The sequence below is a fragment of the Phaethon lepturus genome, unplaced genomic scaffold (genome assembly GCF_000687285.1).
Source record: "Phaethon lepturus isolate BGI_N335 unplaced genomic scaffold, ASM68728v1 scaffold1254, whole genome shotgun sequence".
Taxonomy (NCBI): domain Eukaryota; kingdom Metazoa; phylum Chordata; class Aves; order Phaethontiformes; family Phaethontidae; genus Phaethon; species Phaethon lepturus.
In genome coordinates, this window is record NW_010532439.1 from 73,451 (window position 1) to 96,747 (window position 23,297).

The 23,297-nt window shown below is 43.1% G+C and overlaps 1 protein-coding gene across 1 annotated transcript in view; it reads left to right on the top strand.

Moving 5' to 3' along the window:
* The window catches only part of BTBD11 (BTB (POZ) domain containing 11), a 141,697-nt gene that overhangs the window by 37,376 nt on the left and 81,024 nt on the right, over positions 1–23,297 (top strand). The window contains exon 2 of the mRNA XM_010284813.1: positions 9,101–9,691. Within this exon, the coding sequence (XP_010283115.1) occupies positions 9,101–9,691 (591 nt within the window). The remainder of the gene's footprint in view (positions 1–9,100; positions 9,692–23,297) is intronic.

Sequence of the window (23,297 nt, forward strand, 5' to 3'; positions counted from 1 at the left end):
GGTGCGAGCCATATGGAGTCCAGATGTTCCCAGTGCCTTCCGAAAAGGTAACAAATCCAGAGTCACTGAAGGAGGAATTTCAGACTAAACAAATGAGAAAAATATGTGGCCGAACACAACAGAGCTTTTCAGCACAGCAGTCTCGCCTGCCTCTCTCACCTTCTCACCATTGCCCTGTTTTGGTGCCTTCTGTGGGAATTTTTTAATTTAAAGTAGTGAAAATTGTGTCTGGATAGGCAGAATAGTGCTCAGCATCTGTATGCACTTTGAAGTTGGCAAACAAGGTGAGGTGCTCCATTTTGAGGCATAATGAACAGAAGAAAATAAATAGAATAAATAGAAAACGTAAAACATTTAAGAATATTTCTGTAATTTTTCCACTCCTTTCTTTCAATAGGCCTCAATATTTTCCCTTTAAATCCTTCGTGCTGAATTGTAACTTTTTATCAATAAAGCAGAATTTGCATTTGCAGCACATCACCTCATTTGCATTTTACTCGTCAGGCGACTTGAACACACAGAGGTGGAGGCCCCAGCCCTGCAAACATCTATACGTATGAGTAACAGTTCAGTTAAGCAAAGATACACATACGCATGTTTGTGGGGCAGAAGCCTGTGTGTTCCTCCTGAGGTAATTTTTGAAGTTTAGGGTTTATTCAAGTTGAGAATACAGTCCGTGTCTCTTCATAGCCAGGGTACTATAAAAGCGAGACTTTAATTAAATTAGTGAATCTGCCTTGTGTTTGCATGGAAAACAGGTTTCCTGATAATTTAAGTTGCTTGAGGTCTCCTGGAGTGGGCTTCTTGGAAAGGAGTAGCCCCAAGTTCAAAGCCAGTAGCCTCCATCTGCCCTGAGTTTGTACAACGGAGTAAGTAAAACTGCAGTATCTTCTTCTCAGGTTCACCTTGTCCAAATTAAGCGAGGAAATTGGTTTTCTTGAGGCACGCTCGCAGCATTTACCCTCATTAAGACTTCCTGCTAACGTGAGCACTCAGCAGTATTTTGCCTCTGCAGGTTACAAAGCTAATGGGTGAAGGCTGCAGCTAATGAATGGCCTCCCCGGTCTTCCCCGAGCTGAGAAAAACACCACTCGACTCAGAGGGTTTTGCCTGACCTGCAACGTTCTGCGCTTCTCGCAGAAGAAATGCGCTTCAAATGTTAATGAAGCGCAGGGCCAACAGCATCCCTGGTGTAAAGCCACGTGTGGTCAGGAGGAAACGGCACTGAGCCTTTTGGACCCGTGAGTGCAGGCAGTCTCGGCCAGCGTGGTGGCTACCCACTGAGAGGGCCAAGCCAGGGAGCCGCCATGAGCAGATGGAGGCAGGCTGGCATGGTCGTGTTGTCAGGGGCACAGACGGAGCCAGAGGAGGATGCCTGTCTGGCTGGTCTCAGCTGGAGAGAGGGACGGAAAGCATCGGGGGTATTCGCTCTCGCACACCGCCAAAGGTGCGAAAAGACCAGCAACGTGGATAATTCTCTCCAAGTCTGCGCCACTCGTGTTCCTTTTTGTTCTCCCTTAACGAAACAGAAAACAGCAGAAGAAATTAAGGTGGCGTTAAACACGAGGGTCAAAGTGCATCTTCTCAAAAACAAAGTAAGAGTTTTCAAAGAGGCGCTTTCTAAGGTTTAAAACATTTTTTCACGTTTGTGCACTGAATCTCAAGCTGGACTGTAAGTTATGCTTCCTGGTCTACTTAAGCAAGGTGTTGTTCTGTTCCTATTTTCAAAGCTGTCCGGTTTGGCTTTTTTGATGTCCTGATCCAAGTGTGGATCTGGCTGACATTCTGCGGGGCAACTGCACGCTCTTTTTACTCCAGGCCTTAAATCAACAATTTTTCTGACGTTTAGACTGTTTGTTTGCTACATGCGTGCTCCAGAAACGTCCGTAAGGGTCTGTTGTGCTGTAAGCAGTCTGAATGTATCTGGTTTGGGTCTGGAAGCATTCACCGTCTAAAGGTTCTGAAGCCTTAAGCTTTCACTCGGTCTGTTTTCAGTACTAGCTGAGAGTGCCTAAGCTTGCGACTATACACAGAAATATGTGGAAGGGGATCAGAAGGGCAATTTAGTATCTGTTGCCTTTGGGACTAAAAGTGGGGCCCTGTTTTCTGTGTTACTGGTGTTGAAGAAAAGAATTGCCATTAGGACATTTTGTTTCTTGTCTTGCGCTTCTCTGATTTTCTTGGTTTGTTCATCTGTTCTTCCACAGAAGTGGAGTTTACGTTACTGTTGTGGGAAGGTCAGAGAGGATCATTAAATGACCGAACAATTGCCATTGAGGACATAAGTGCCGGTCTACATTGTCAGCCCTGCTTCTGACCTCAAATAAACATGAGATTTGGGATGTATGGACCCACACGTGGTTCTTTAGGTGTTTAAAAAAATGCTATGCTGTTGCTGAACCTTGTCCTTGAAATGTATGTTCTTTGCACTTTGTAAAGCTTCTTTTAAATAACTTGTAATTATGCAAACATTTTTACCCAGAATTAGAAGGAGTCAGCAAGCTCCTTCACAGGATTTTAGCAGTAGAGCTGGGACAGGTGATTCAAGGAAGCAAATACATAGTCTCCAGGAAGTGTTAATGATGGTGATAATGAAAGATGGCCCTTCCCCTTGGAGATCTAATGATGGAAAGAACAAACTGAAGGCTCCCAGCCTTCTTTCTGTCAGGGTCCTTAGAGACACCAGACAAATCTTTGCTCAGTGCAGCAAAAAAAGCTCTTGGACATCAACCGTCCCTGAGTTCTCTGGGGTTTTGTGCTGCCGGTTAGAGCCGAGAACCTGCACGATGACCCAGATGGGCTATTTAATGAGATGTTACTCTAATGAGGGGTTATCATTTTAAAGCCAAGAGAATAAAGGGTGAGATTTAGTTTCAGATGCTTCCTAAAAAAGGAGTTTTACTGGGTGTTTGACTGCCCTACTTAAGGTGAACAATACTCTGGCATTGCAGAACAGTATTTTACAAAAGCAGATTTATCCCGTGTTTCCAAATTCCCTGGAATATTACGGGTTACAGATGGAAAAATTTACTTTTTTCCCCTCTCAGGAGAAGTTACTACTCTGTAGATGTTCAGCCAGAGGAAAAGGTGTCTAACTGTATGTTGGAAACACATTGATGTGAAGCCATCCATCTCAGTGACACGAGAACAAGAAAATGCAGTGGGTGTTTGCATTTCTTTTTCTTTCTTTGTTATTGTTTTTCTCTAGAATCTAATCACTGTAATCTTCCGTTATTTCTGCTTTCCTTCTGACTTTCTAGTAGTTTTTGCAGGTCTCTTATCAGTTTTGTGAAAGAAAGAAACAAAAAAACCCAAGAACCCCCCCAACTAGTATGCAGTTGTGGAATAAAACCACGTGTGGCAGTGCATGTGCACAAGAGAACAAAATTATGATTTTTAAAATTTACGATTGCAGTAGTAAATTTAATCTGGCAAGTCCTAATTTTAGAATACTTGACTTTGTGACCTTAACCTTCCTTTAGTGTGGTTTGGGCATACAATTAACTAAGTTGTTCCAAAAAAATGACATTTTCTGATTGCATCGTGTGTGGACTATATTGTAACCTAAGTGAATTATCAACCCAAAAGTATTAATTTGTGTCTATATTTTGTACATATACATTGATGAGCACAATCATTTTCCTGCATGAGTGGATTTTTTTTTTTTTTTTTTTTTTAGTTTTTAGGATTCCTTGTTTTTTACTTAGTGCATATGTTAAAATATGTGCAATTTTTGCCAGCCATGTAATACTGGGCTGTGGAGTTTAACTTTAGTCCAGGTCACGTTCACACTGGTCACTTAAATGTTAGTGGATTGCTAGTAGATGCAGTATATTACAAGTTATAGACTGCCTTTGCCCATTTAGAGGGGTTTACATTGCTTTAAACAGTCACTATTTTTAAAAATTAGCCTTTAGTTTACAACCTTACAATAAAGGCAGATAGTATGCGTACGTAAAACTTTTATAGAAACATTAAAATTGTAAGAACAGAACGGAGGAATCCCTTCACGTCACATCTCATTTCTAGTTCATAAGCTCCTCATCTCTTAAGCAATGACTTTTAAGTCTCCCTCAGTTTTCTAGCGCAGCTCTATAAGACCCTTAGCTGAGCCAAGATCAGTTATACAAAGGGACAGATTTATTGCTATTCCCCCATGTGCTTGCTTGTGGGCAGTTTTCCTGTGAATATCGTTTCCAAGGGTGCAAGATGGGGCTGTATTTTCGCACGTGCGAGAGCGGGTTTGCTGGGGAAGGAGCGTAGCGGAGGCTGAAGCCGTGTTGGGGCTGCTGAGTCCTGCTGGCATGGCTGTCAGCAAAGAGTTACCGCCTCCGGCTGGCAGAGCCCGGCCGGCAAAAAGCCCAGAGTCCAGGTGAGCATGAGCAAAACTACTGCTTTTTGGTGCCTGTATTGCTGCGGCCAGGATCTAATAATGCAGCTTTTTATGTACCTGTGTAGCTGAAGACGAGTAGGAGCTACTCCAAAGAGCCACCTATGCTTGCAAACCTTCCAGTGTCATTTTCCGCTTTTTTCCAGGTTTTTTTTCCCCCTACCTTCTTCTGCTCAAGTTGCAACCCTACCATGCTTGCCAACTGTTTCCAACCCCTTTTCTGGGAAATCCTTCAGATAAGAGATACCTTGGTGTATATCTTTGCATCGATTATCAATTCATTTTATGGTATACTCAGGATTTTCTCATACATTTGGGTCTAACAGCATTTGTCTGCCTGTACCCTTTATGGATTTGCTGCTTTCTTGTCTGTATATCAAGGTAGGAATAGCATTCTGAGCTGAAGATTTGCAATCTTCAAGAGTTTGAGCCATAGAACATTTTCTAATGGATGAATCCTCTTTAAGATGCTAAGCAGAAATACCCTCTTTTTTCAGTTGGTGAAATTATCTCAGTTGACTCTGAATTACGGCCAATTACTATATAAACTGCATCACTTCTTCTAAGATGGAAGTTGTATTTTAATTACATTTTTTCCTCTGTAGCAGGCTGCTAACCCCATCTTTCTCCAGCGCTGGATCCAATTGTTGGCCTTTATCAGTCTTGCGTGTTGGGTAGGATACACTTGGAAGACTTGGGGACATCAGCAATGGCTGGATTTTGAAGAGGACTGTTCTTAAACTGTATATTGTTACATTTGTATTTGTTTTCAATTGCAGTGCCCAGCTACAGAAGTGAGCGAATTCTTGCTGATCTGACGTTGAATGCTGCACTTAAATCTGCATTTGCTTTAAGTATTCAAGCTGCAGCTTGGTATAAAGGCTTGATGATGTAATTATTTTTGTTGGCTAGCCTAACACTTCAAGATGTTCCAGAGTGAATAGTGATGGAGTCTGTCAAGTGCTTTCTTGAAATCTCTGAAGTTTATGATGAGTGAATTTTGCCATTCGGTGCTTTTTTCAGTGATTAGTCTTACAGTGAAAATCTGGTCAACACATGAGCTTTCAGGTCAAATTATTCACTCCCTTCCTCTTTCAGATTTTCATGGATTTTTTTTTTCTTCATGTTTTTTACTAAAATGAGTTCCTTGAGTTTACTAAACAAAAGTTTACTGAACTTGATGTAAAGTTTACATAAAATGATAGAGAAAAGCATCTCTGAAAAAATTGCCAGCAAACTGTGTGAAAGCTTGCCATGGGAAATGTTGCCAGCCTCCGTTTCATGTTATCAGGAGTGCCTGTCGCTTAGGCTGCAGCGGCTGGGTATGGCTGCCAACTGTTGTTTCCAGCAAAGACTAAAAAAACCCACAATGAATTTTAGGTTAAATTACTTGTAAATGCTTGTCATCAGCATGTGTTTTCAGCTGGGGTGGTTAAACAAAGGCTTTGCAGAGATAAGTGTGTTCTGCCGTAGAGCAAGACATCTTGTTTGGATGGGCTGTGTACCTTCTGGACGGGGGTCCCTTGGCATCCACTGCTTCCCGCTGGGATTTTGGAAGTGCAGGATTAACCAGCTGCTGATGAGCACTAGTTATGCCCAAAAAAGAAAGAGAGAGGGGACTGGATTTTCCGTAGTGTTTTGCTCAGTGGTAGTCTCCATGACTCTTGGCATTACTCCTCATTTTTCACTGTGGTGATGGAGAGTTTGATCTGGTAAATTATTTTTATGGTGGGATTTAAAAAAACAAAAAGCAGATAAGTTGGCGAATAAAAAAGTCCCTCCATCTTTGATCTTTATTGTGCTGATGATAGAATCAGTATGAGTTTTGCCTTGTCTGAAGGGCTTCATCGGGTTAAGAATATTCTGCTAAATCGGTGGTCGAGTTAGTAATTTATCACTGTCCCTTGGTGTTTTCGTTAAACTTTCTCTTAAGAATGAGCAGGTGGTGCTTTTACATCTTTAGAAGAAGCTGAAACCAAGGAAATGCTGTGACATCGAAGCCCAAATTTTCAAATCACAATGCTGTATATGAAATTTTAAGTCACCGTGTTTTACACAATCATTAATTTCTATTAAGATCCTTGCAGCATGTTTGTAGTCAAAGCATGACCTTGATAAGGGTTACTTCATTCTGCAAAGCACTTGGGCTTTCCAGTCCTAGCAGCCAGCTCCAGCGGCGAGGGGTGGTGGGATTGTGCTCCAGCCCTTGGCCCACAGCCCTGTTGGCTGTGCCTCCGTCCCCAAATCTGCAGGGGTTTCTCTGTGTTAGTATCGGAAAAATCTCAAAGTGTTGGAGTGATTTATGAAATAATAATAAGGTCACAAGGACAGCTTACAAAAAAAATTATCTCTTGTCCTGGGACTGTTGCATGAATTGTATTTGTATTTTTTCCTATTTTTATCAACTCTTACCAATCCAGATTCTTTTTCCTAGTGCTGAATTATTTTCACTGTCTTCTTTTTCCCTTGCAAACGCCATGAGCTTTTCTTTGGCATTCTTCTTTATAACACACACACACCCCCCAGACCCAAAGATGAAAGAAAAGTAGAAGGCTTTGATAGATTTATTGCCTGTAAATCTATGAAAGGTGCTCCTAAAAATCTCAGACTGAATGTCTGAGATACTGGTGAGGATCCAGTCACGAACCATGGTTGATGTGGTCAGTAAAGGTCTCTGCCTGTTTGATGGTTTTCCTAAAGCCCCAGCTCTCGGGATACTGGTTTTCTTGAGAACTTTTCCTCTGACATGCAGGAAAATGTAATTTCTGTTCTTTTTTGAAGAGATAAGTTTGACAACATGACTAGAGCAGAGTGTGTGCTGAAAGTTGTGGAAATGAAGCAGCAAATGAAGGAACTCCAGTTTTACTCATAAAAAATGTATTTATTTTTAAGCCAATTTCAGGATTTTTTGACATTTGGATTTCCCGATAATGAAATGTTTAAAAGTATCTTTGAGACTGTTAAACAGTTGTACTGAGCTACTTCATAACATTTCACTGCCCTTGACTGTTTGCTCTCTATGATTTGAAATGCCTGTACTTTGTGTTGTTATTTTCTTTTAACTGTCCTTCGACTCTCCCAGGTAGGCTGTGCAGTTCGGTGAGCTCTTTAATGAATATAAAGCATGTTTTCCTCCTTACATTTTTCTTTTGACTTTTTTTTTTTTTACGAGGCACGGTTTTAAGAATGGAAATATTAGACATCTGGATTTATTAAAGTCCGCAGTGTTGGGTGAGGGGAGTATTTTTTTTTTAAGAGCACTTCATTTTCACCTCTGCATAGCAGAGTTGCCTTTGAAATGCACCCAAGGAGCAGAGCGTGCGCACTTCTGCTGCTGAGGTCCAATTGTCCGCCTGTGTTTAAATAAGCCACCATGAAGCTCCCGTTTTCCATTTTCACTGTTTCTCTGAGAATTCGTTTATTGATAAATCTACGGCGGGGGGTGGGGCAGGGCTGTGAGGCTGTTTATGTAGCATAGGACTTTTCAAGGTGGTTTCCAAATGTTCTGGAAACAAGCCATCATCATGGCATCACCAGTTTTACAGGGGGTAAACTAGGGCATGCGAAGGTCAGTGGGGTTGGTGATAGCCAGGCAGGCATCCATGGCAGACTGCAACGGGTGGTGGGAGTCCTGGCTTCCAGCTCGTTTTGGAGGTGTGTGATGGGGGTCTTGCGCTTGCTGGAGAAGATCCTGAGGCCTGGACAAGACGTACGGTCCCCTGGGAGCAAAGCCCTTCTTCCTACCCCGCTGTGCCTGTGCAGCATGCTCCTCTGGATATCCCTGGATCTTCATCGTGACAAGTGTTTTGGGCTGATTTGGGCCCATCAGTGGTGTAAGTAAGGGGCACTGCCAGCATACGTCAGCATACGTACGCAGGTGAAGCCGCTCTGCGTGGCATCGTGGTGGAGCTTCGCTTCTTCAACGAAACTTCACTGGATCTGTTACATGGGTGCATCGTGCACGCTGCGTGCTCGCGGTGGCGGTGGTGGTGAGCCTTGTTCTGCTGGCTTTGCCTCGCATCCCGCTGCACCCTGCTGCCGACTCACTCCTCATGGAGAAGGGGGTTTGGGCTGGCACATTAAGACCTCTGAGCTCTGGTTTCGTCGCGGATACTGATACGTCTGCTCCCCTTCAGGGCAGCAGTTTTGAAGCATCACACCTTAACTGTGTAATCTAGGAGAAGGCCTAACCTCACTCGCCCGCATCGCAGAGGTCTGAGGAAAATTAATGCCCTAATATTAGTTAATTGCTTTGAAGATAGATGTTGAAAATAAAGTTCAAAGTATCTGGGTAAATATTATTTTCTTTATTAAGTGATGCATCTCATTTTATGGGAGTCATCTGCAGCAGCATTTGATCTAGGGTGATAAAGCAAATGCAGCAACGTGCTTTACTTAGTTACTTCTCCCAAGTAAGTAGTGATAGAATGAGAGGAAATGGCCTCAAGTTGCTCCAGGGGAGGTTCAGACTAGATATTAGGAAAAATTTCTTTACTGAGAGAGTGGTCAAGCATTGGAACAGGCTGCCCAGGGCGGTGGTGGAGTCACCATCACTGGAAGTGTTCAAAAAACCTGTGGACATGGCACTTCAGGACATGGTTTAGTGGGCATGGTGGTGTTGGGTTGATGGTTGGACTTGATGATCTTAAAGGTCTTTTCCAAACTTAATGATTCTGTGATTTTGTGGTTCACAAAACCCCACCTGCGCAGGGCTGGTTTGTGCTGATGGCTCTTCAGAGCCAGAGGACGCTCACCGGCACGCGTGGCTACGCGTGCGCGCCCAGGCAGCCCTCGCCTGTGCGCCGCAGAGAAACGAGCCCGTTTCCGCACCCGCCTGCTTGCAACCACAGCCTGCAAACCACAGCACCTACAGACGTCACGTATGTCCCTCGGCGGGAGGAAGGAGGTCGCTCCGTTCTCACGGGCTGCAGTCGCTGCAGAGCCCTCCTGAGGTGATGAGGAGACAGCCCGGCCCGGTGGCGGTGCTGCTTTTCTCGCCTTCGGGCCGGCAGCGGTGTTGCTGTGCCATCAACCCCCGTGCCGTTACCCCGCCGCCCTCACAGATTCCCGTCTGTGGGCCACAGCATGTGGAGATGTGGTCGGCGGCCAAAATAAACCGACGGAGGGAATTGAATGTAGGAGCGGGTGTTGGCACACAGACAGAAGTGCTGACGGGGAGCTGCCGCTGGAACAGGATTTCCATGGGCGGCCAGCTCATTCGTGTTTGCCACCGGCCGAGCCCTGGCCCAGCGGGCGTTTTGCACGCCTACGGGAGTCACCTTCCACATTCAAACAGCCACGGTCCGCTCAGCTTAGCAGCAGCTTTTCCAGCGTGTCCCACGGGCCTTTGGATCTGATAACAAAACAGGATATTAGCCAGATAAGTAGTTATTATTAGCCAAGTACCTTGCTTGGTAGTGGCACACCATGGGGCTGTTAGTTCTTGGGGAAGTGTGGTGGCTTGGGCGCTTGCAGGAGCCTGCGTGGCTGAGACGATGTGCTGCACGAGTTGGGACTTCCTGGGGCCTGAAGGCTTCATGCTCAGCAGAGGAGCTGCCCTTAGCCAGCTGAGAGGTGGCAAAGTGGTGTTTGTTCCCATCTAGTCTAGGTTCATCTCTAATAATATATTTGTCTCTGGGCAAGACATTGTCTTAATTGTTGTCCTGGACCTTGTCATCTTTGGATGAAGTCCTGCACATTCTAGCTGCCCCCAAGATGCGTGATCTTTCTCTGCGTTAGGATTACATGTTTTGAATGTCACGCTTTGCTTCAGGGTAATTTGTTGGTCAGTCTGCTTTTGAAGCACCTAAATTAAGATTTGCTGTACAGTTAATATTAAGTCCAAACTGGTGTTTGCTTCAACAGGACTGTCCTCATACGTTGCTGCCATGTGCACCAGTTACTATTAACTTGTAAAAACTAAGAGGATGGTAGATCTCATGAATGTTACTGCACACATAGCTGTCAGTTCATTCCCCAAAAGCATGCAGAGTGGCTTAGTGTGAGGATTATTTTCCATCATTTATGTTTTTATTGTCTTCCTTCTCTGTAGCTGCATGCATTAATCTTGTATGTCCTATTGATAAACCACAGTTCACAAGCTTCTTATCTCTCTTGTCTACATCATATCGCTCTGTGGCGACTTTTGAGTTATGTGCCTAAGGACATTTTAATCATACTTCCACTTGCACGTGAAAGCCATTGCTTCATTCTGCATGTTTCCCATGATTCTGAAATCATCCCAAAAATATTTTACTGTTTTCCTCCTTAGAGTTGCAAGCACTGTCTCTATTGGTTTATATTTTTCTTTCCCCCTACCATGATGCGGAGACCCCAGAATGTATTTTTCTGCTATATGAACAATTCAGATTGGAAAGATTCCAAAGTATGGGATGAAGATCAAGGCTATGGATCCTGAGAAACCAGTTCAGGGCAGTCTGACTGCATCTGCGTCTGTTTCCCTATCGCAGAGCATGCTGGGGAAAGCCATGCTGCTGGACTTGCCCTTTCTGTATCAGACCACTTCTGAAGCATTTTTGCGTAAAAACTGTCGTGGATAGGCTTTGTAAGTGGCAGCCTTATGATCGGTCCATAACCAAGGACTGTTTCCAGTTCCTCTTTCCAGCTCTATCTGAAGAAAAAACCCTTGTCTCAAAATTTGTAGTTGTCCCTTTCATTTCATGATCAGGGCAAAATCAAGGTTACTTGGAGATCCTTAGACATGAACTGGTCGAATTTGTGATGTATATGGGATTTAATGTAGGGTAAAACCTGAATTCCTGATGTTTGTGATTTTGAGGATTGGTCTCAAAGGCTTTTAGAGTGTCACATCATCATTGATTTTGTGATCAATGATGATCACAAAATCATCATTTTGGTTTTGCCATAAGATTGTTATACTAATCCCTTTAAGTTGTTTGAGTTGGAGGCTTATTTTGTCAGTTGACACTAAAAATGGTCGTGGATTCAAAGTTGGATGTAGTGGCTGTTTAAGCAGAGGTGGGGAAAGAACCTGTGGTCATATGATAAATCGGTACCAGTGACATATACATGTACAGTTGGTTTTGTAAACTAAATAAAAATGTGTCAAATTCCCTAGCTATGTTTAGTGGACAAAGAATGCCACCGGTGTGCTGAACAAAGATGAAATTGTCCGAGTAAGGCATTTACAGATATATTAAATGAAAAAGTTTCAGTGCTTTTCTGTGCTCTGGAAATACCAAGAGTAACAATTTCCACATGCAAAAAAAAGAGGCTCACCTCTTTTGTCAAAATTCCTCTTCATTAAATGTGGTCTTTCAGTTCTCACACTGAAGGCTTTGCCCACTGCAGCTGTGTTCATGGTGACCTGCATATTTTGTAAAATTGCCGTTACCATACCATAGCCTTCCACTGCAGGAGATGGGGGAAGGGAGGTTGCTTCTACCTCTGCCAGGGTAAGCAGCAGCTTTCTTACTCAACAAACCATTTTGAACATCCACTAAATCTGTCATCAGTCACCTAGAACCATGATTACCATGAGGAATTTGGGCAAGAAGAACTGTCTGTCTTCATTACGCAAACCTCATGTCAGAAAAGATGACCCATGTGCAATGTGTCTTTCAAGTGTTGTGTCTGTGTAATGAGGCAAGAGAAGATGATACTGTTTCCCATTTAAATGAACAGTTTAGCTCTGCCTATAAACAGTCTGTAGTTATACAGTATATTTTTGTCCCTGAGTGCACTAAAACTTATTTTTAAATACCACAGCAATGAGAGAAATTGCATCAACTTACTTAATATGGCATTTTCTTGACAATGGATTGGTGCTCTGTGCGTTACATTGACGAGCTGTCAGATGCCTTTACGGCATCATCCTCATCACTGCACCATGGCTTAGCACCCTCCTAAAAGCTCTAAAACCAGGTGCTTTTAGGAGACAGGTTGGGTCCTATTACTTGTTAACTCTTGTGATGAAATGTATGCATAGATAAAAAGGGGACAGGCATAATAACAGAGCCTGGTCTGCAATCCTTGGGAAGGACAACTGCTTCTCCACCTTACTCTTTTGCAACATTGTCTGTTGGCTTGACCAAACATCCACCAAGAGGGGTATATGTTGAGGGTTGAGGTGGCCCTGCAGCCGTCTCTCTGCACAGCCAAGTCCAATCCATCGTTAAACTCTTAGCGGCAAGTTAAGAATTACTTTCTTGATTACGTAGTTCTGGGCAAATGAGCTCAAAGTGAGTGACAGTTCTCTGGCAGAGTATACCCTCTGGGAAGTCTGGTGCATGCAAATGCCTACTTTAATCCCACATTGTATGTATAAACATATATATATATATGTATGTATAAAAACTATTTAATTTCTTAATGACACTCATAGATCAGTCTTGGCCTGCTGTATCAGTCTCTGTGGCTAGGGTCAATGGTAGCATGACGTCTGCTCATGGCTGGGGGCCATGAACCTACAAATTATTTAAATGGCAGAGCCCTGCCTTTTCACTAGAATAGAATTAAAATAACTAATTACAAATTTATTTTAGAACTAGAAATTTAGTCTATTTTTGTTCATCTTCCTCATGACATGCTGTTGAGACGATGAAAACTTGCTTGTAATTCCTGTAGGTCTTGCAGTAATGTTCATTGCAATGAACAGGCCATGAACCTACAAATTATTTAAATGGCAGAGCCCTGCCTTTTCACTAGAATAGAATTAAAATAACTAATTACAAATTTATTTTAGAACTAGAAATTTAGTCTATTTTTGTTCATCTTCCTCATGACATGCTGTTGAGACGATGAAAACTTGCTTGTAATTCCTGTAGGTCTTGCAGTAATGTTCATTGCAATGAACATTTCATGGCATGCTTTTAGGCTACAAAATAGTAGTTGTTGTTTCCAAATATTATGATCTTCATAATTCTCTAGCTTACAATTCGCTACAGTTCATATCATTGTTAATATTAAAAAATATGAACCAAGGAGCGTTTTGTTGTGCTTATCTACAGAGAATGTAATTGGAGTAAGTACAGCTTTACTTAGTTTCATAGCTGTAACCACCTCCAGTGAGGACTTCCAGGCTGAACCATGGAGTTGGTTTGTTGCAGGTATAAGATGATGCTCACACTAAGAGGATTGGCATCTCTCTGCTGTAGCCCTGGAGGAGATGCTGAGGAATGGGTCCCAGGGACACTGAAAGCAGGTAGCTGTCATGAGCACAGCTGGTAAAAGATGAAGTGGAGGTCTGTATGCAGGCGACATGAGGGAAGAAATGATGTTGTGAGCAGGCAACTGTTTGGGTGCTGTACCTGAGTGATGGAAATGGAGTTTATTTGACTGTTGGGAAAACGGAGTACAGTAAAGAGTTTACTTTGTATTGGTTTATTAATTGGGGGTTCTTTTCTATCTGGGGTTTTGACTTGAATCAGTTTCCAAGACTTATATTCAATTTCTGTGTCCTTGGTAGCATATCTTCCTCCTTGTAAGCTTATCAGTTATGCAATCCTGACCCACTGAAGCCTTGTGTGGAAGTTTCCAAATACTATTTGGTTTCTTTCAGTCTGCTTAAAAGAGGAAAGGCTAAAAATCAGCAGATGAGATGCAGCTGGTGAGGCAGTTAGCATGGCCAAATGTTACGGCTACCTGCTGACGGTCATTATACATCCCCTATTTCAGTTGCTTCTGATATGTTCCAACTGCATTTAGCTTTTTCTAGGGCAGTCACTTCCCCCAAAATGACTTTAAAAAAACTTTTTTTTTTTTTTTTTTTTATTTCAGCCAAGTTGGCTCAGCCATTTCCAAGACCAAGTCTGTTGGGGAAAACTGCTCTGTGATTTGTTCCCTGCCCCAGTTTTGGTGCTTGAGTATTGGGGAAGGGCTGGTGAAGCGGTGCCATGGGGCACTGCCGGGGATGCAGCTCTGTCCCCGTGAGAGCACCCATGGGAAGAGGTGAGCCCATGGAGAACTGCATTGGGCTTTACTTGGTGCAGAGGATGGATAAGATGCAGTTTTGTCAAAATCGTGCCAAAGACCACACTGAACCAGAAGGATAAAATAGCGAGCATCTGTTTATTCATTAGCTGTTCTGTTCAGTGTGCTGAAGAAGGGTCTGCTGTAGAAATGATCATATCCCTTTACTGTAGGCCTTTTGGTGTTTGTGGATCTGTGTGAGAATGGCTAGATGAAAAAGTGGAGGAGATTAATAATGCAGAGGTTCAAATCTGAAGATTATGTATAAACGAAAACTGGGTTTGACCTTTAACTGCTCTGAGAATAAATGTGCAGCCATTCTGTCTGGAAAAAATAATACAGTGCATCGTTTTCAAAAAATGAATGAGATTATATAGGAAGAAAATTGTGTATGTTGATATCATAAAATTCAGAATGTACAAATGGATACTCTGCGGGAATAAAAAAAAAAAAAAAAACACCTCTGTAAAGTAATTTTTAAGTCTTTTTCAGTTAAACTGGTAGCCCTGTAATGAGCTCATGCACCTGAACACAGTTAGTTTGTGTTCTAGCTGGGTGGTGAAGAGGGTGTCCATCAGCTCTGCAGAACCTGAATTATTTGAAATGGGTTTAGCCAGCCAATCTGTAGGGCAAACAGTCATAAAAGTACGCTAGTGACATAATCTAAGGTCTCTTGTGAAATTTTTCATTGTCTGTGATGATTTTACCATAGATATGTATATCTATATATAACTTTTACTGATCAGAGCTGATTTATTGTTGTAGGTGTCTATATCAAAGGTCTGGATGGTGAAATACATGCTATTAACAAGCCATTTCTATTTAGTAAGCCAAGTGGAATTTTTGAAGAACATAAAGATTACTTTTAGAAAGGACTGTTATCTGGCCGGCATTCAGGGTTTCCACTCAGTGAAATTTTTAGGTGAATATTTGTCTTTAAATACGTGGCAAAACCCTGCTGAAGCACATACTGAAGGCAGAGGGTTATTCCTTTGCTGAAGATGGGAGCTGGGTACCTTGGTCCCATGTAGGTCACAGCTGTTGGTACCTGAGCTCAGGAGTTTGCAGGTGAGAACATCTTGCCTGCTAGGGATACCCCAAATGATGCAGCGAACCTGGCTTGGGGGCAGGGGGAGGATGCAGGGCACGTCCTGCGCTGGGCTTGTCCACAGCTCAGGAGATCGCGCGTAGTCTGTACCATATGCCTTCAAAGGTACGTGTTTTTTATCCCGCTGTGCTCAGTGCTATCCTTAGCAGGATGGGAGGGAGCGTAGTAAATGCTTGAGGTGATGGGATAGTGCCCTAAAGCCAGTAAATAAAAGCGTGTGTTTCTAAAACATCTTATTCTTTACTTTCATTAAGTGTGGGCTTTCATGGTGAGGGTGGAGTGGCTAATCTGATACTCATCTGTGCAGGCAGTTGAAAGGAAATTCTAATTACTTAACCTTTACTGTGGGCTCGCACACACGTTCCAGTTTACCCAGAACTCATTGCTCCAGGTGAAATCCCGACCCTTACAAAGTCAGTAAGAGTTCTGCCAGAGCTGCCTGCATTTCCCTGCTGAAGCACGGCAACGTGCGGTGGCAGGGCAGTTTTGTTCACCTGTGTCCTATAGTTCCAGGGGCTTCATCGCAGCCCCTACATGTGTTGTGTTTTCAACTTTATGCCCTACTGACTGCAGGTTTCAATAATTTATTTATTTATTATTTTCTTTATTCAATCACATGCCCTAGTGCAGTCCCAGAAACCTTTGGGGCTGATGATTTAGTCATTCGAAGTTGAAGGACAGTGATGGTTTTAGCTGCTTTTTGCTACTAGACCAGTGTCCTCTGGGTCAGAGCCCAAGGCTTTGGCGTTTGTGGAGGGTGACCTACTGAGCAAACAGCAAGCATCCAGCTCTGCAGGAAGGGGTGTTACTCTCCCACCACCCGGTCACCCGACCCTTGTCAGGTCAGGTGTTTCACCAATTTGAATTGCAAACCATCTTTATTCCGGTGCCTATGGTTTGCATAAGCTTTTGCATACATAACTGGCTCCCAAGCGCAATGTAGTGATTGCCCCGTAGATCGCAGGCGCCTGTCCCGCTCCCCTGGATCCTGTTTCCAGCTGTTGCCACTGTGCCCGCCAGTGAAATGCGAAGGGTGCAGTTGTAACTGTGATGGGAACGCCCCATGCTTGGTCTGAGCATCGAGTTTTTGCTCTGCTATGTATTATTCATGGAGTTTTGTACAAGCTGATGGTGTTCCAAAGTGAAAGGGAGCATTTTGGCAAACAATTCCTTCTCCTGTAAAAGCATATTAATGTTACAAATATTGAAGCAAATGGAGGAGGTGTTTTTTAAGGTATTCAAAATATTCTTGCCAAGTGTGCTGTATAGTATTCAGTGCAACTGCTCATAGATGTAAGTGCATTGGTGTTTTTGAAATGAGGTGTCCAACCCCTGAAGGCATCCAATGCATGGTGCCTATGCCAAAGGAATGGTGACACATAGATAAAGCAGTGGAAAAAATGTTTTTTGGATCAAGCACTTTGTACTGCTTTACTATAGCTGCAGTACCTGGTACAGGAGCCTGTTTGGATAGTAGGTCTTGAAAAATTGGGGATTATGTGCTTGCATGGGGTTATTCATTTGCAATTGAAATACTCACGCTCTCTTCTCAAGAAGTCCCAAACAGTATCATTAGAAGAAACGCACAGCTCATAAAAAAGAGATTTAAGTCTATACCTAAGCAATAGTGCTTAATTAGCTGCTGGTGTTTTGTTTGACAAATACTGGAGCAGACTGGACTGGCTTGGGAGAGATGCTGTGTCGGTGCTGTTGGGCTTTCGGGCAGTGCCTACGTCATGGTTGCTGAAGGGGAAGTTGTCTGTCACAGCTGGGCATTTTGGGGGGCTGATGGTAATGAACAAAGAAAATTACAGGCTCTGGGAAAGCATATTAAGATATGAATCACCGAATCCTCTTGTTATGGTGCTATCAGCTGACAGGCTTTTTTTCCCAAAATAAAACCTGTTAACACATTCTTTGTCATTTTCAGTGACTCAAAGGCTTAGGCTGTCTGCGAACTCTCAGTCTAATAGGGGATGGTGCCTGTTTTTAGCCAAATCTGTTTTTGCATGACTTAGTAGTCCTGTGCATTCTCGGAGTCCATGTTTATACCAGTGCACATCCTTCCCCTCCCTTAAGAATATGTCTGCCATCTTGGGTACTTGCCGGTAGCTGCAAGAGGCATCTCACGATCAGGCTGGGTACCATCAAATCCACATTTGTCTGATCTTCCTCACCGGCCAGCACTGCCACAAGTTCATCATGCTCTTTTCTTCCTGCAAGTTCCCCATGACCTCTCAACTTCTCGCTTGTATTGAGACATTGAGGACTGCATGTATTATATTCATTGGCATGTAGCAGAGAAGGAAGATGCTAACCGGTATCTTTTATGTTTTATTTTCTGCATCTGGATGCCTCAAATCAAAGAGTGTGATAGAAAACCTTTCTCCTCCAAATCACTAGTTCCAGGGTAGCATAGCTTAGGTCAGGGTAATCTCGAGCTGATGGGTACTCTGTGTGAAATAAATGCACTGTGTCAGCTCTAACATCTCTCTGCCAAAAAAATCACAACTTTCACTGAAACTTTTGTGGTCGCTGTGACAGTGGAATAGTGTGGCTGAGCACAGTGTGCTGTTGAGCAATTTTCCTGTTGTAAAGTCCATAAAATGACCCTTCATGGTTAGCAGGGAGAGAGAGGATGAAAATCACAGGTAGGTGAAGGCGTGCAGTGCACATCGGTCTCCTCACTAGGGAAGGGGAGGAGGGTGCAGCCATTGCATCAGCTGCAGCTCACCATGCTGTCCGCTCACGTGTTGTCTGTGCTGCCCATGGATGCATGCCGGTAAGCAGCATCTGCTGCTGCTTGCCCAATGGCAGTACCACAAGGGACTCTTTAGGGAACTGGGAGAGACCTTGGGATAAGCATAAGGAGGTGGATCTCGTGTTTCTTCTCTTGCTTGTGGACTGGCTTGCTTCACATTCACTGTTTTCGTGGTTTTTTTTTGGTGGTGGTTTTGAGGATCTTGAAGTTTTGCAGTTGATTTTGCAAAAGATTTTGTTTTCTCTATGTCCTAATAAAAATAAATGTAAAGCTGTAGTTGTTGATATGAGAGCTTAGTTTCCGTGTTTGGTGGGATGTAATCTTCTGATTCTTCTTTGGTTTGTAATATATAGCCTAAACAATCAAATTCATCCTGCGTTCCACTTGGTTGTACACCACTTAACTGTTTGGTACTAGCAGAATATATCCTAATTTAGTTGAATTGTTGTTACTTCTACGCCATTTTAAGCAGCAGTGATTGCCACTCATTATCATTAGGATAAAACAATTGCCTTAGAAGGATGCTAATAAGGAGGACGTCCCAATTAAGTAGAATGTGTTGTGCTAAGAAACTCCGTACAAGAGAAGATGTCAGAGCCACGTGTTGTAATATAATTCTATTATCTCATCGTCCTATAACATCTGCTCTAATATCTCACAGAGGTACTCTCTGCTTTGGGTGAAAATCATCTGTTCTGGCTTTTGATGAAATCAAATCCAACTCAGCTGGGATACAGCCCTGAAAATGATCACACGTCTTTGGAAAAAGCTGCTCTGCAGATATGCAGTTACTGAAATTTCCAATTGCAAGGAGCCAGAAACAAAACTGCTCAGACAAAACTTGTCTGAGTTGGCATCCAGACTTGGCCAGATGAAATTAAAGAAGTTGCCCTTGCGTAGCTCACAGGATCATTCTTCGCAGTTGTTCTGGAAGTGAAGTTCCTGGTGAGAACCCGAAGTCTGCATAGTTTGTACAACTTCTGTTTGTCGTTTATCAGTCGTTGCTGCTGTTGATGATTTTTTGGCAGATTTTGTTGGGCTCTCATTTCTTTCATTTTTAAGCATTATTCATTTGCTCTTCTACTGATTTTTCCAGGAGAGAAAGGGTGATCTCTTGCAGTTGAACTGCATAACTAGAGGCCTTCTGCACTTTTCCTGGTTTTCTCTGACGTTTCTTATTTCATCTTGAATTAGTTACTAAGCTCTCTAGTGTTTTACTTTCACTTCCATAAATTGGACATGCATATCACCTCCCCTGCTTAACGCCACTGTCTTGAGGCTAAGCGGAAAGCTGGTAATGCTTATTAATGACTGGGTAGTAGGTGTTAAAGATGAACCAGGCAGTGTCCCTTCAGTCTCTCGCATCCGATTCCTATGCCTATTCCACCCATCCTCGTTTGGGCTGCTTTGCTTACTCTAAGACTCCGATTTTGGAAACTTTATCTCACCACCTAGCTTTGCAAAGCCGCTCCCTGTTATTTAACTGGGCTGGAATGTGTGGAAAGAAGACACTTTGCACTCCTTGCCTTGAATGCTTTCCAGGTCTTCTCTTCACTGAAAGCACTGGCTGATACGATTAACATTAAGGTTTTCCCCATAGTCTCATTCCTGTAAGGAGAAATCAAGATGTTTTCCATCTGCCTTGCCGGTCAGGTTGACGGGCTCAGCTAAGGAGTCACAGTGCATGTTACTTCAAACAACAGAGGCCATAGGGTTTCTTCATGAGTTTGAGCTTCTACGTGGTAGCTTTTGTCACTTTGTATTCACCAGCTCCTGCGCGTGCGTGTTGGGATGATGAGCTCATGGTGCTGGTGTTCCCACACTGTGCTTCAAAATCTGGTGTGTACCTGGACGGTGCATCTTCCTCACGTATTTGTGGTTGCCATGATTACCAAATGTGGGGTCAGGAGACTTTTTCTGTATGTCAGAATACCAACTATGTGGGGTTTGCACCTAGTGAAGTGTATGGCTATTGCAAAGACAGCGGGCGATGCTTTTGTCCCTTTTATTTCTTTCCCATAGGCCTTTATGCTGTATATCTCAAGAACGCTCTCTGGTGCCTGGAAATATTTTGGTACATGAGCTTGTGGAAGGAAAGAGATTTTTTTTTGATTGTATGATTTGTGAGCTCTTGAACTTAATATGATTCCTTGTGGCAACAGGAGACTGGACTTAAAAGACTTTCTAGTCCCATGTTCCTTTGTAAAAAATAAGAAGTTATGACGACTGAGTGGATTTCCTACACCTAAATGTAGTCCTCCTAGGTAAGGTCGGCATTTTACTTGAGCAACATAACATGCAGCACCATGTTTTGCAGACTGTTCAGGGTTAACTACCATTTTCAGGCTCATTTTGTACAGCAATTTGCCTGATACCTGTCCTCACACTTAATTTCGATAAACGCTTAGTAAGATCCAGCTATTCGTTGCAGTTGGAGTATAAGCTCTTTTCCAGATATGTACATTTGCTTAAGATGTAAAAGATAGATAAAGAGGGAGGTCAAAGATGCTTTGAATTATTTTCTCTTGAAAGTAGGAGCCCTTAATTAAAGGAAGGTGACAATAGAGCAGCAAAACCTTCATGCTTCTATGCAGACTCTAACATAAATAGAGAAATCTGGCACTCTTTTCAAAGGAAAAAATGGTGAAAAGTGCAAAAAACGTTTTATAGTCTTTACAGCACTTACATTTTTGGTCAAAACAAACACATTCGTGTTGGCTTTCTGCTAGATGCCTCAGCAGAGATAGTTTGAATCACATTGTCCAGTGGGCATTTTTATTAATTCGGTGACATTGGAAATTTGTTTTGATTTAGACCATGGGATTTGAATGCTAAAGGAGAGGGAGGAGGCAGACAATGCAAAATGTGGTATTAGGTATTGCAGACCCATGAATGTAGGTAGTGCAGACTTTTCCTTGCTTGCCTTGGTCTGTGTGTGTGTATATATATATGTATAAACTGAGTTCAGTGATACTTGAGATATCATTTGGTCTTGGTGAATTTGCTGTATGCTCAAGCAGTAGCTTGATTAAAGTCGTCAAATTCCTTGAAATACAAATAAAAGCTTCAGATATAGGTGGTGTATGGTACTGAAGTATGTTTGCAATAGGGGGGAAGAGGAAGGTTGCAGAAGTAACTTGAGACCTGCAGTAACTGGAACTGCAGGTTTAAGTTCTGTATCTCTCTCATTCTCTTGTTTTTCTGAGGTGGACTCACTGCTGAAAATGCTGCTTTAGGTGGCAAAACTGGTTTGTGACCAAACTATGGGATGTTTGAGGATGCAACACAGCTTTGCCCAGAACTTTACTGCCCATTCCAGTAAACAGACTTGCCATTTTACTGCTTTCCACATTATGTAGTCATTCATGGTGTTATACAAAAGATTGGTTGTTTTATTTTTTGCTGTTTTATCCTTTGATCTGCCTTCGCACGATGCAAATAGCTGTGCGGTGCCAAGAGCAATACATGGTCCATGGAAAGCCAGCAGCCTCCTGTGCTTGAGGGAAAGTGAAGTCTGGCTGCTGGTCCTGGAGTGTGGACACCGTAGGTGCCAGCACTTCAGGAGTCAAATGTTTTGCAACAGCTGGTATATAAATGAGTGCAGATATCTGTCTAAGTAGAGGAACAGTGGATGGAGCTTAGATTTTTAAAAATTATTCCTCTGTATTTAGGTGAGTTTGGGCTACAAACCCCTTATTTCTCCTGCCCTGAAAGCCGAAGTGGTCACGCAACCACTTTTGCGTCCAGTGCTGGAGTTGCTCTCGGCCATCAGGTGCTTCAGGCTGTTTTGCTGTGGAGGCACTGAGGAACAGGGACCGGGGGCAGCTGCTGGGAGCTGCATTTGGGACGTTTATGCGACACATGCACACTTTTTCCGTCACGCTGCAAGGACAGCATGGGCAGCTCTGTGGTAAGCTCTGAAATGAGTATACAGATTGTATGTAGATTTGTGCCAAAATCTGCCTTGCATCAATGAAGCCCAAGAAGTGGGAACGTGCATGGGGAAACTGGAATGGAGTTACCAGGTACCCCTGGCTTCAGATGAGTTTGCATGAAGATTTAAAATAACGGCTTTTTTCGTAAGTTTGGGCATCTTCAGTCTTGACTTTGTAATTTTGTGCAATAATTCTTTGGTTTGGGATTTTTAAGTCCTTGGGGAATGAGCTCTGGCTTGTGTTTCAGCTGAGCCCAGAGGGCAGGAAAAATGTGGAGTGTATGATTTGTACATTGGATTTTCCCTATCATGTTGTTTTTTCTCTAGAGATTTGGGAGGGAGAGCATTAGGAGCTTGTCACTGTGATCTTTTTTGTCATCCTGCTGATTTCAAAATGTATTCTCTGCATTTCTCTTCAGTCTTTTACCTACAGACTTCAGGGTACCCTGAGGCCAAGGGCAAAGTGAATAAAGCAATTTTGGGTATGGCCCATTCTGGACACGTTTCCTTACAAACAAGTCCTAGACAGATCCCTGCCCCAAGAAGGGTATAGACAAGGGGAAGCACCAAAAGAGGTGACAAAACTGAAATATACTTCAGTGCTTTGGTTGTCTTGCCTTGCTCCAGTGGTTTACAGCAGTCATAGATGCAGCGTATGGCTGCTGTACATCGCTGGGTGGCACAGAGCAGCTGGGGGTGTACCAAGTGAGTCTGCCCTGTATTCATTAGGCAACAGCTGCCTGCTTAATTTCCACTCTAGGGGATCGGAGGGAAGAAGAGGAATAAAATAATGGGCAAAGAAGTGCATGGGGTTGAGTAACCATGCAGAAAGGAAGGACATTGAACAGTGCTGGTCGAGAGCAAAGGCAGATGCTGCAGTTCATTTCTGAAGATACTGCACAGAAATCTTTGGTGTGGAATGACAGATAGTGTCAGTAGCGACAGCCAGAAAAGCAACGGGGGAAAAAAGTCCTGGTTTTTAGCCATTGGAAACTTAAGACCCTCACCTGTTTATAGAGCACAACACAGTACGCCTGAAGCCACGGCTGAAAAAGCAAGTGGGTAATACCAATCGGCAGAGAATTAGAATAAGGAAGTTGAACTGTAGCCAAACCAGGGAAAGCTGGTGGTGGCTGTTTAAATGTTTCTATTT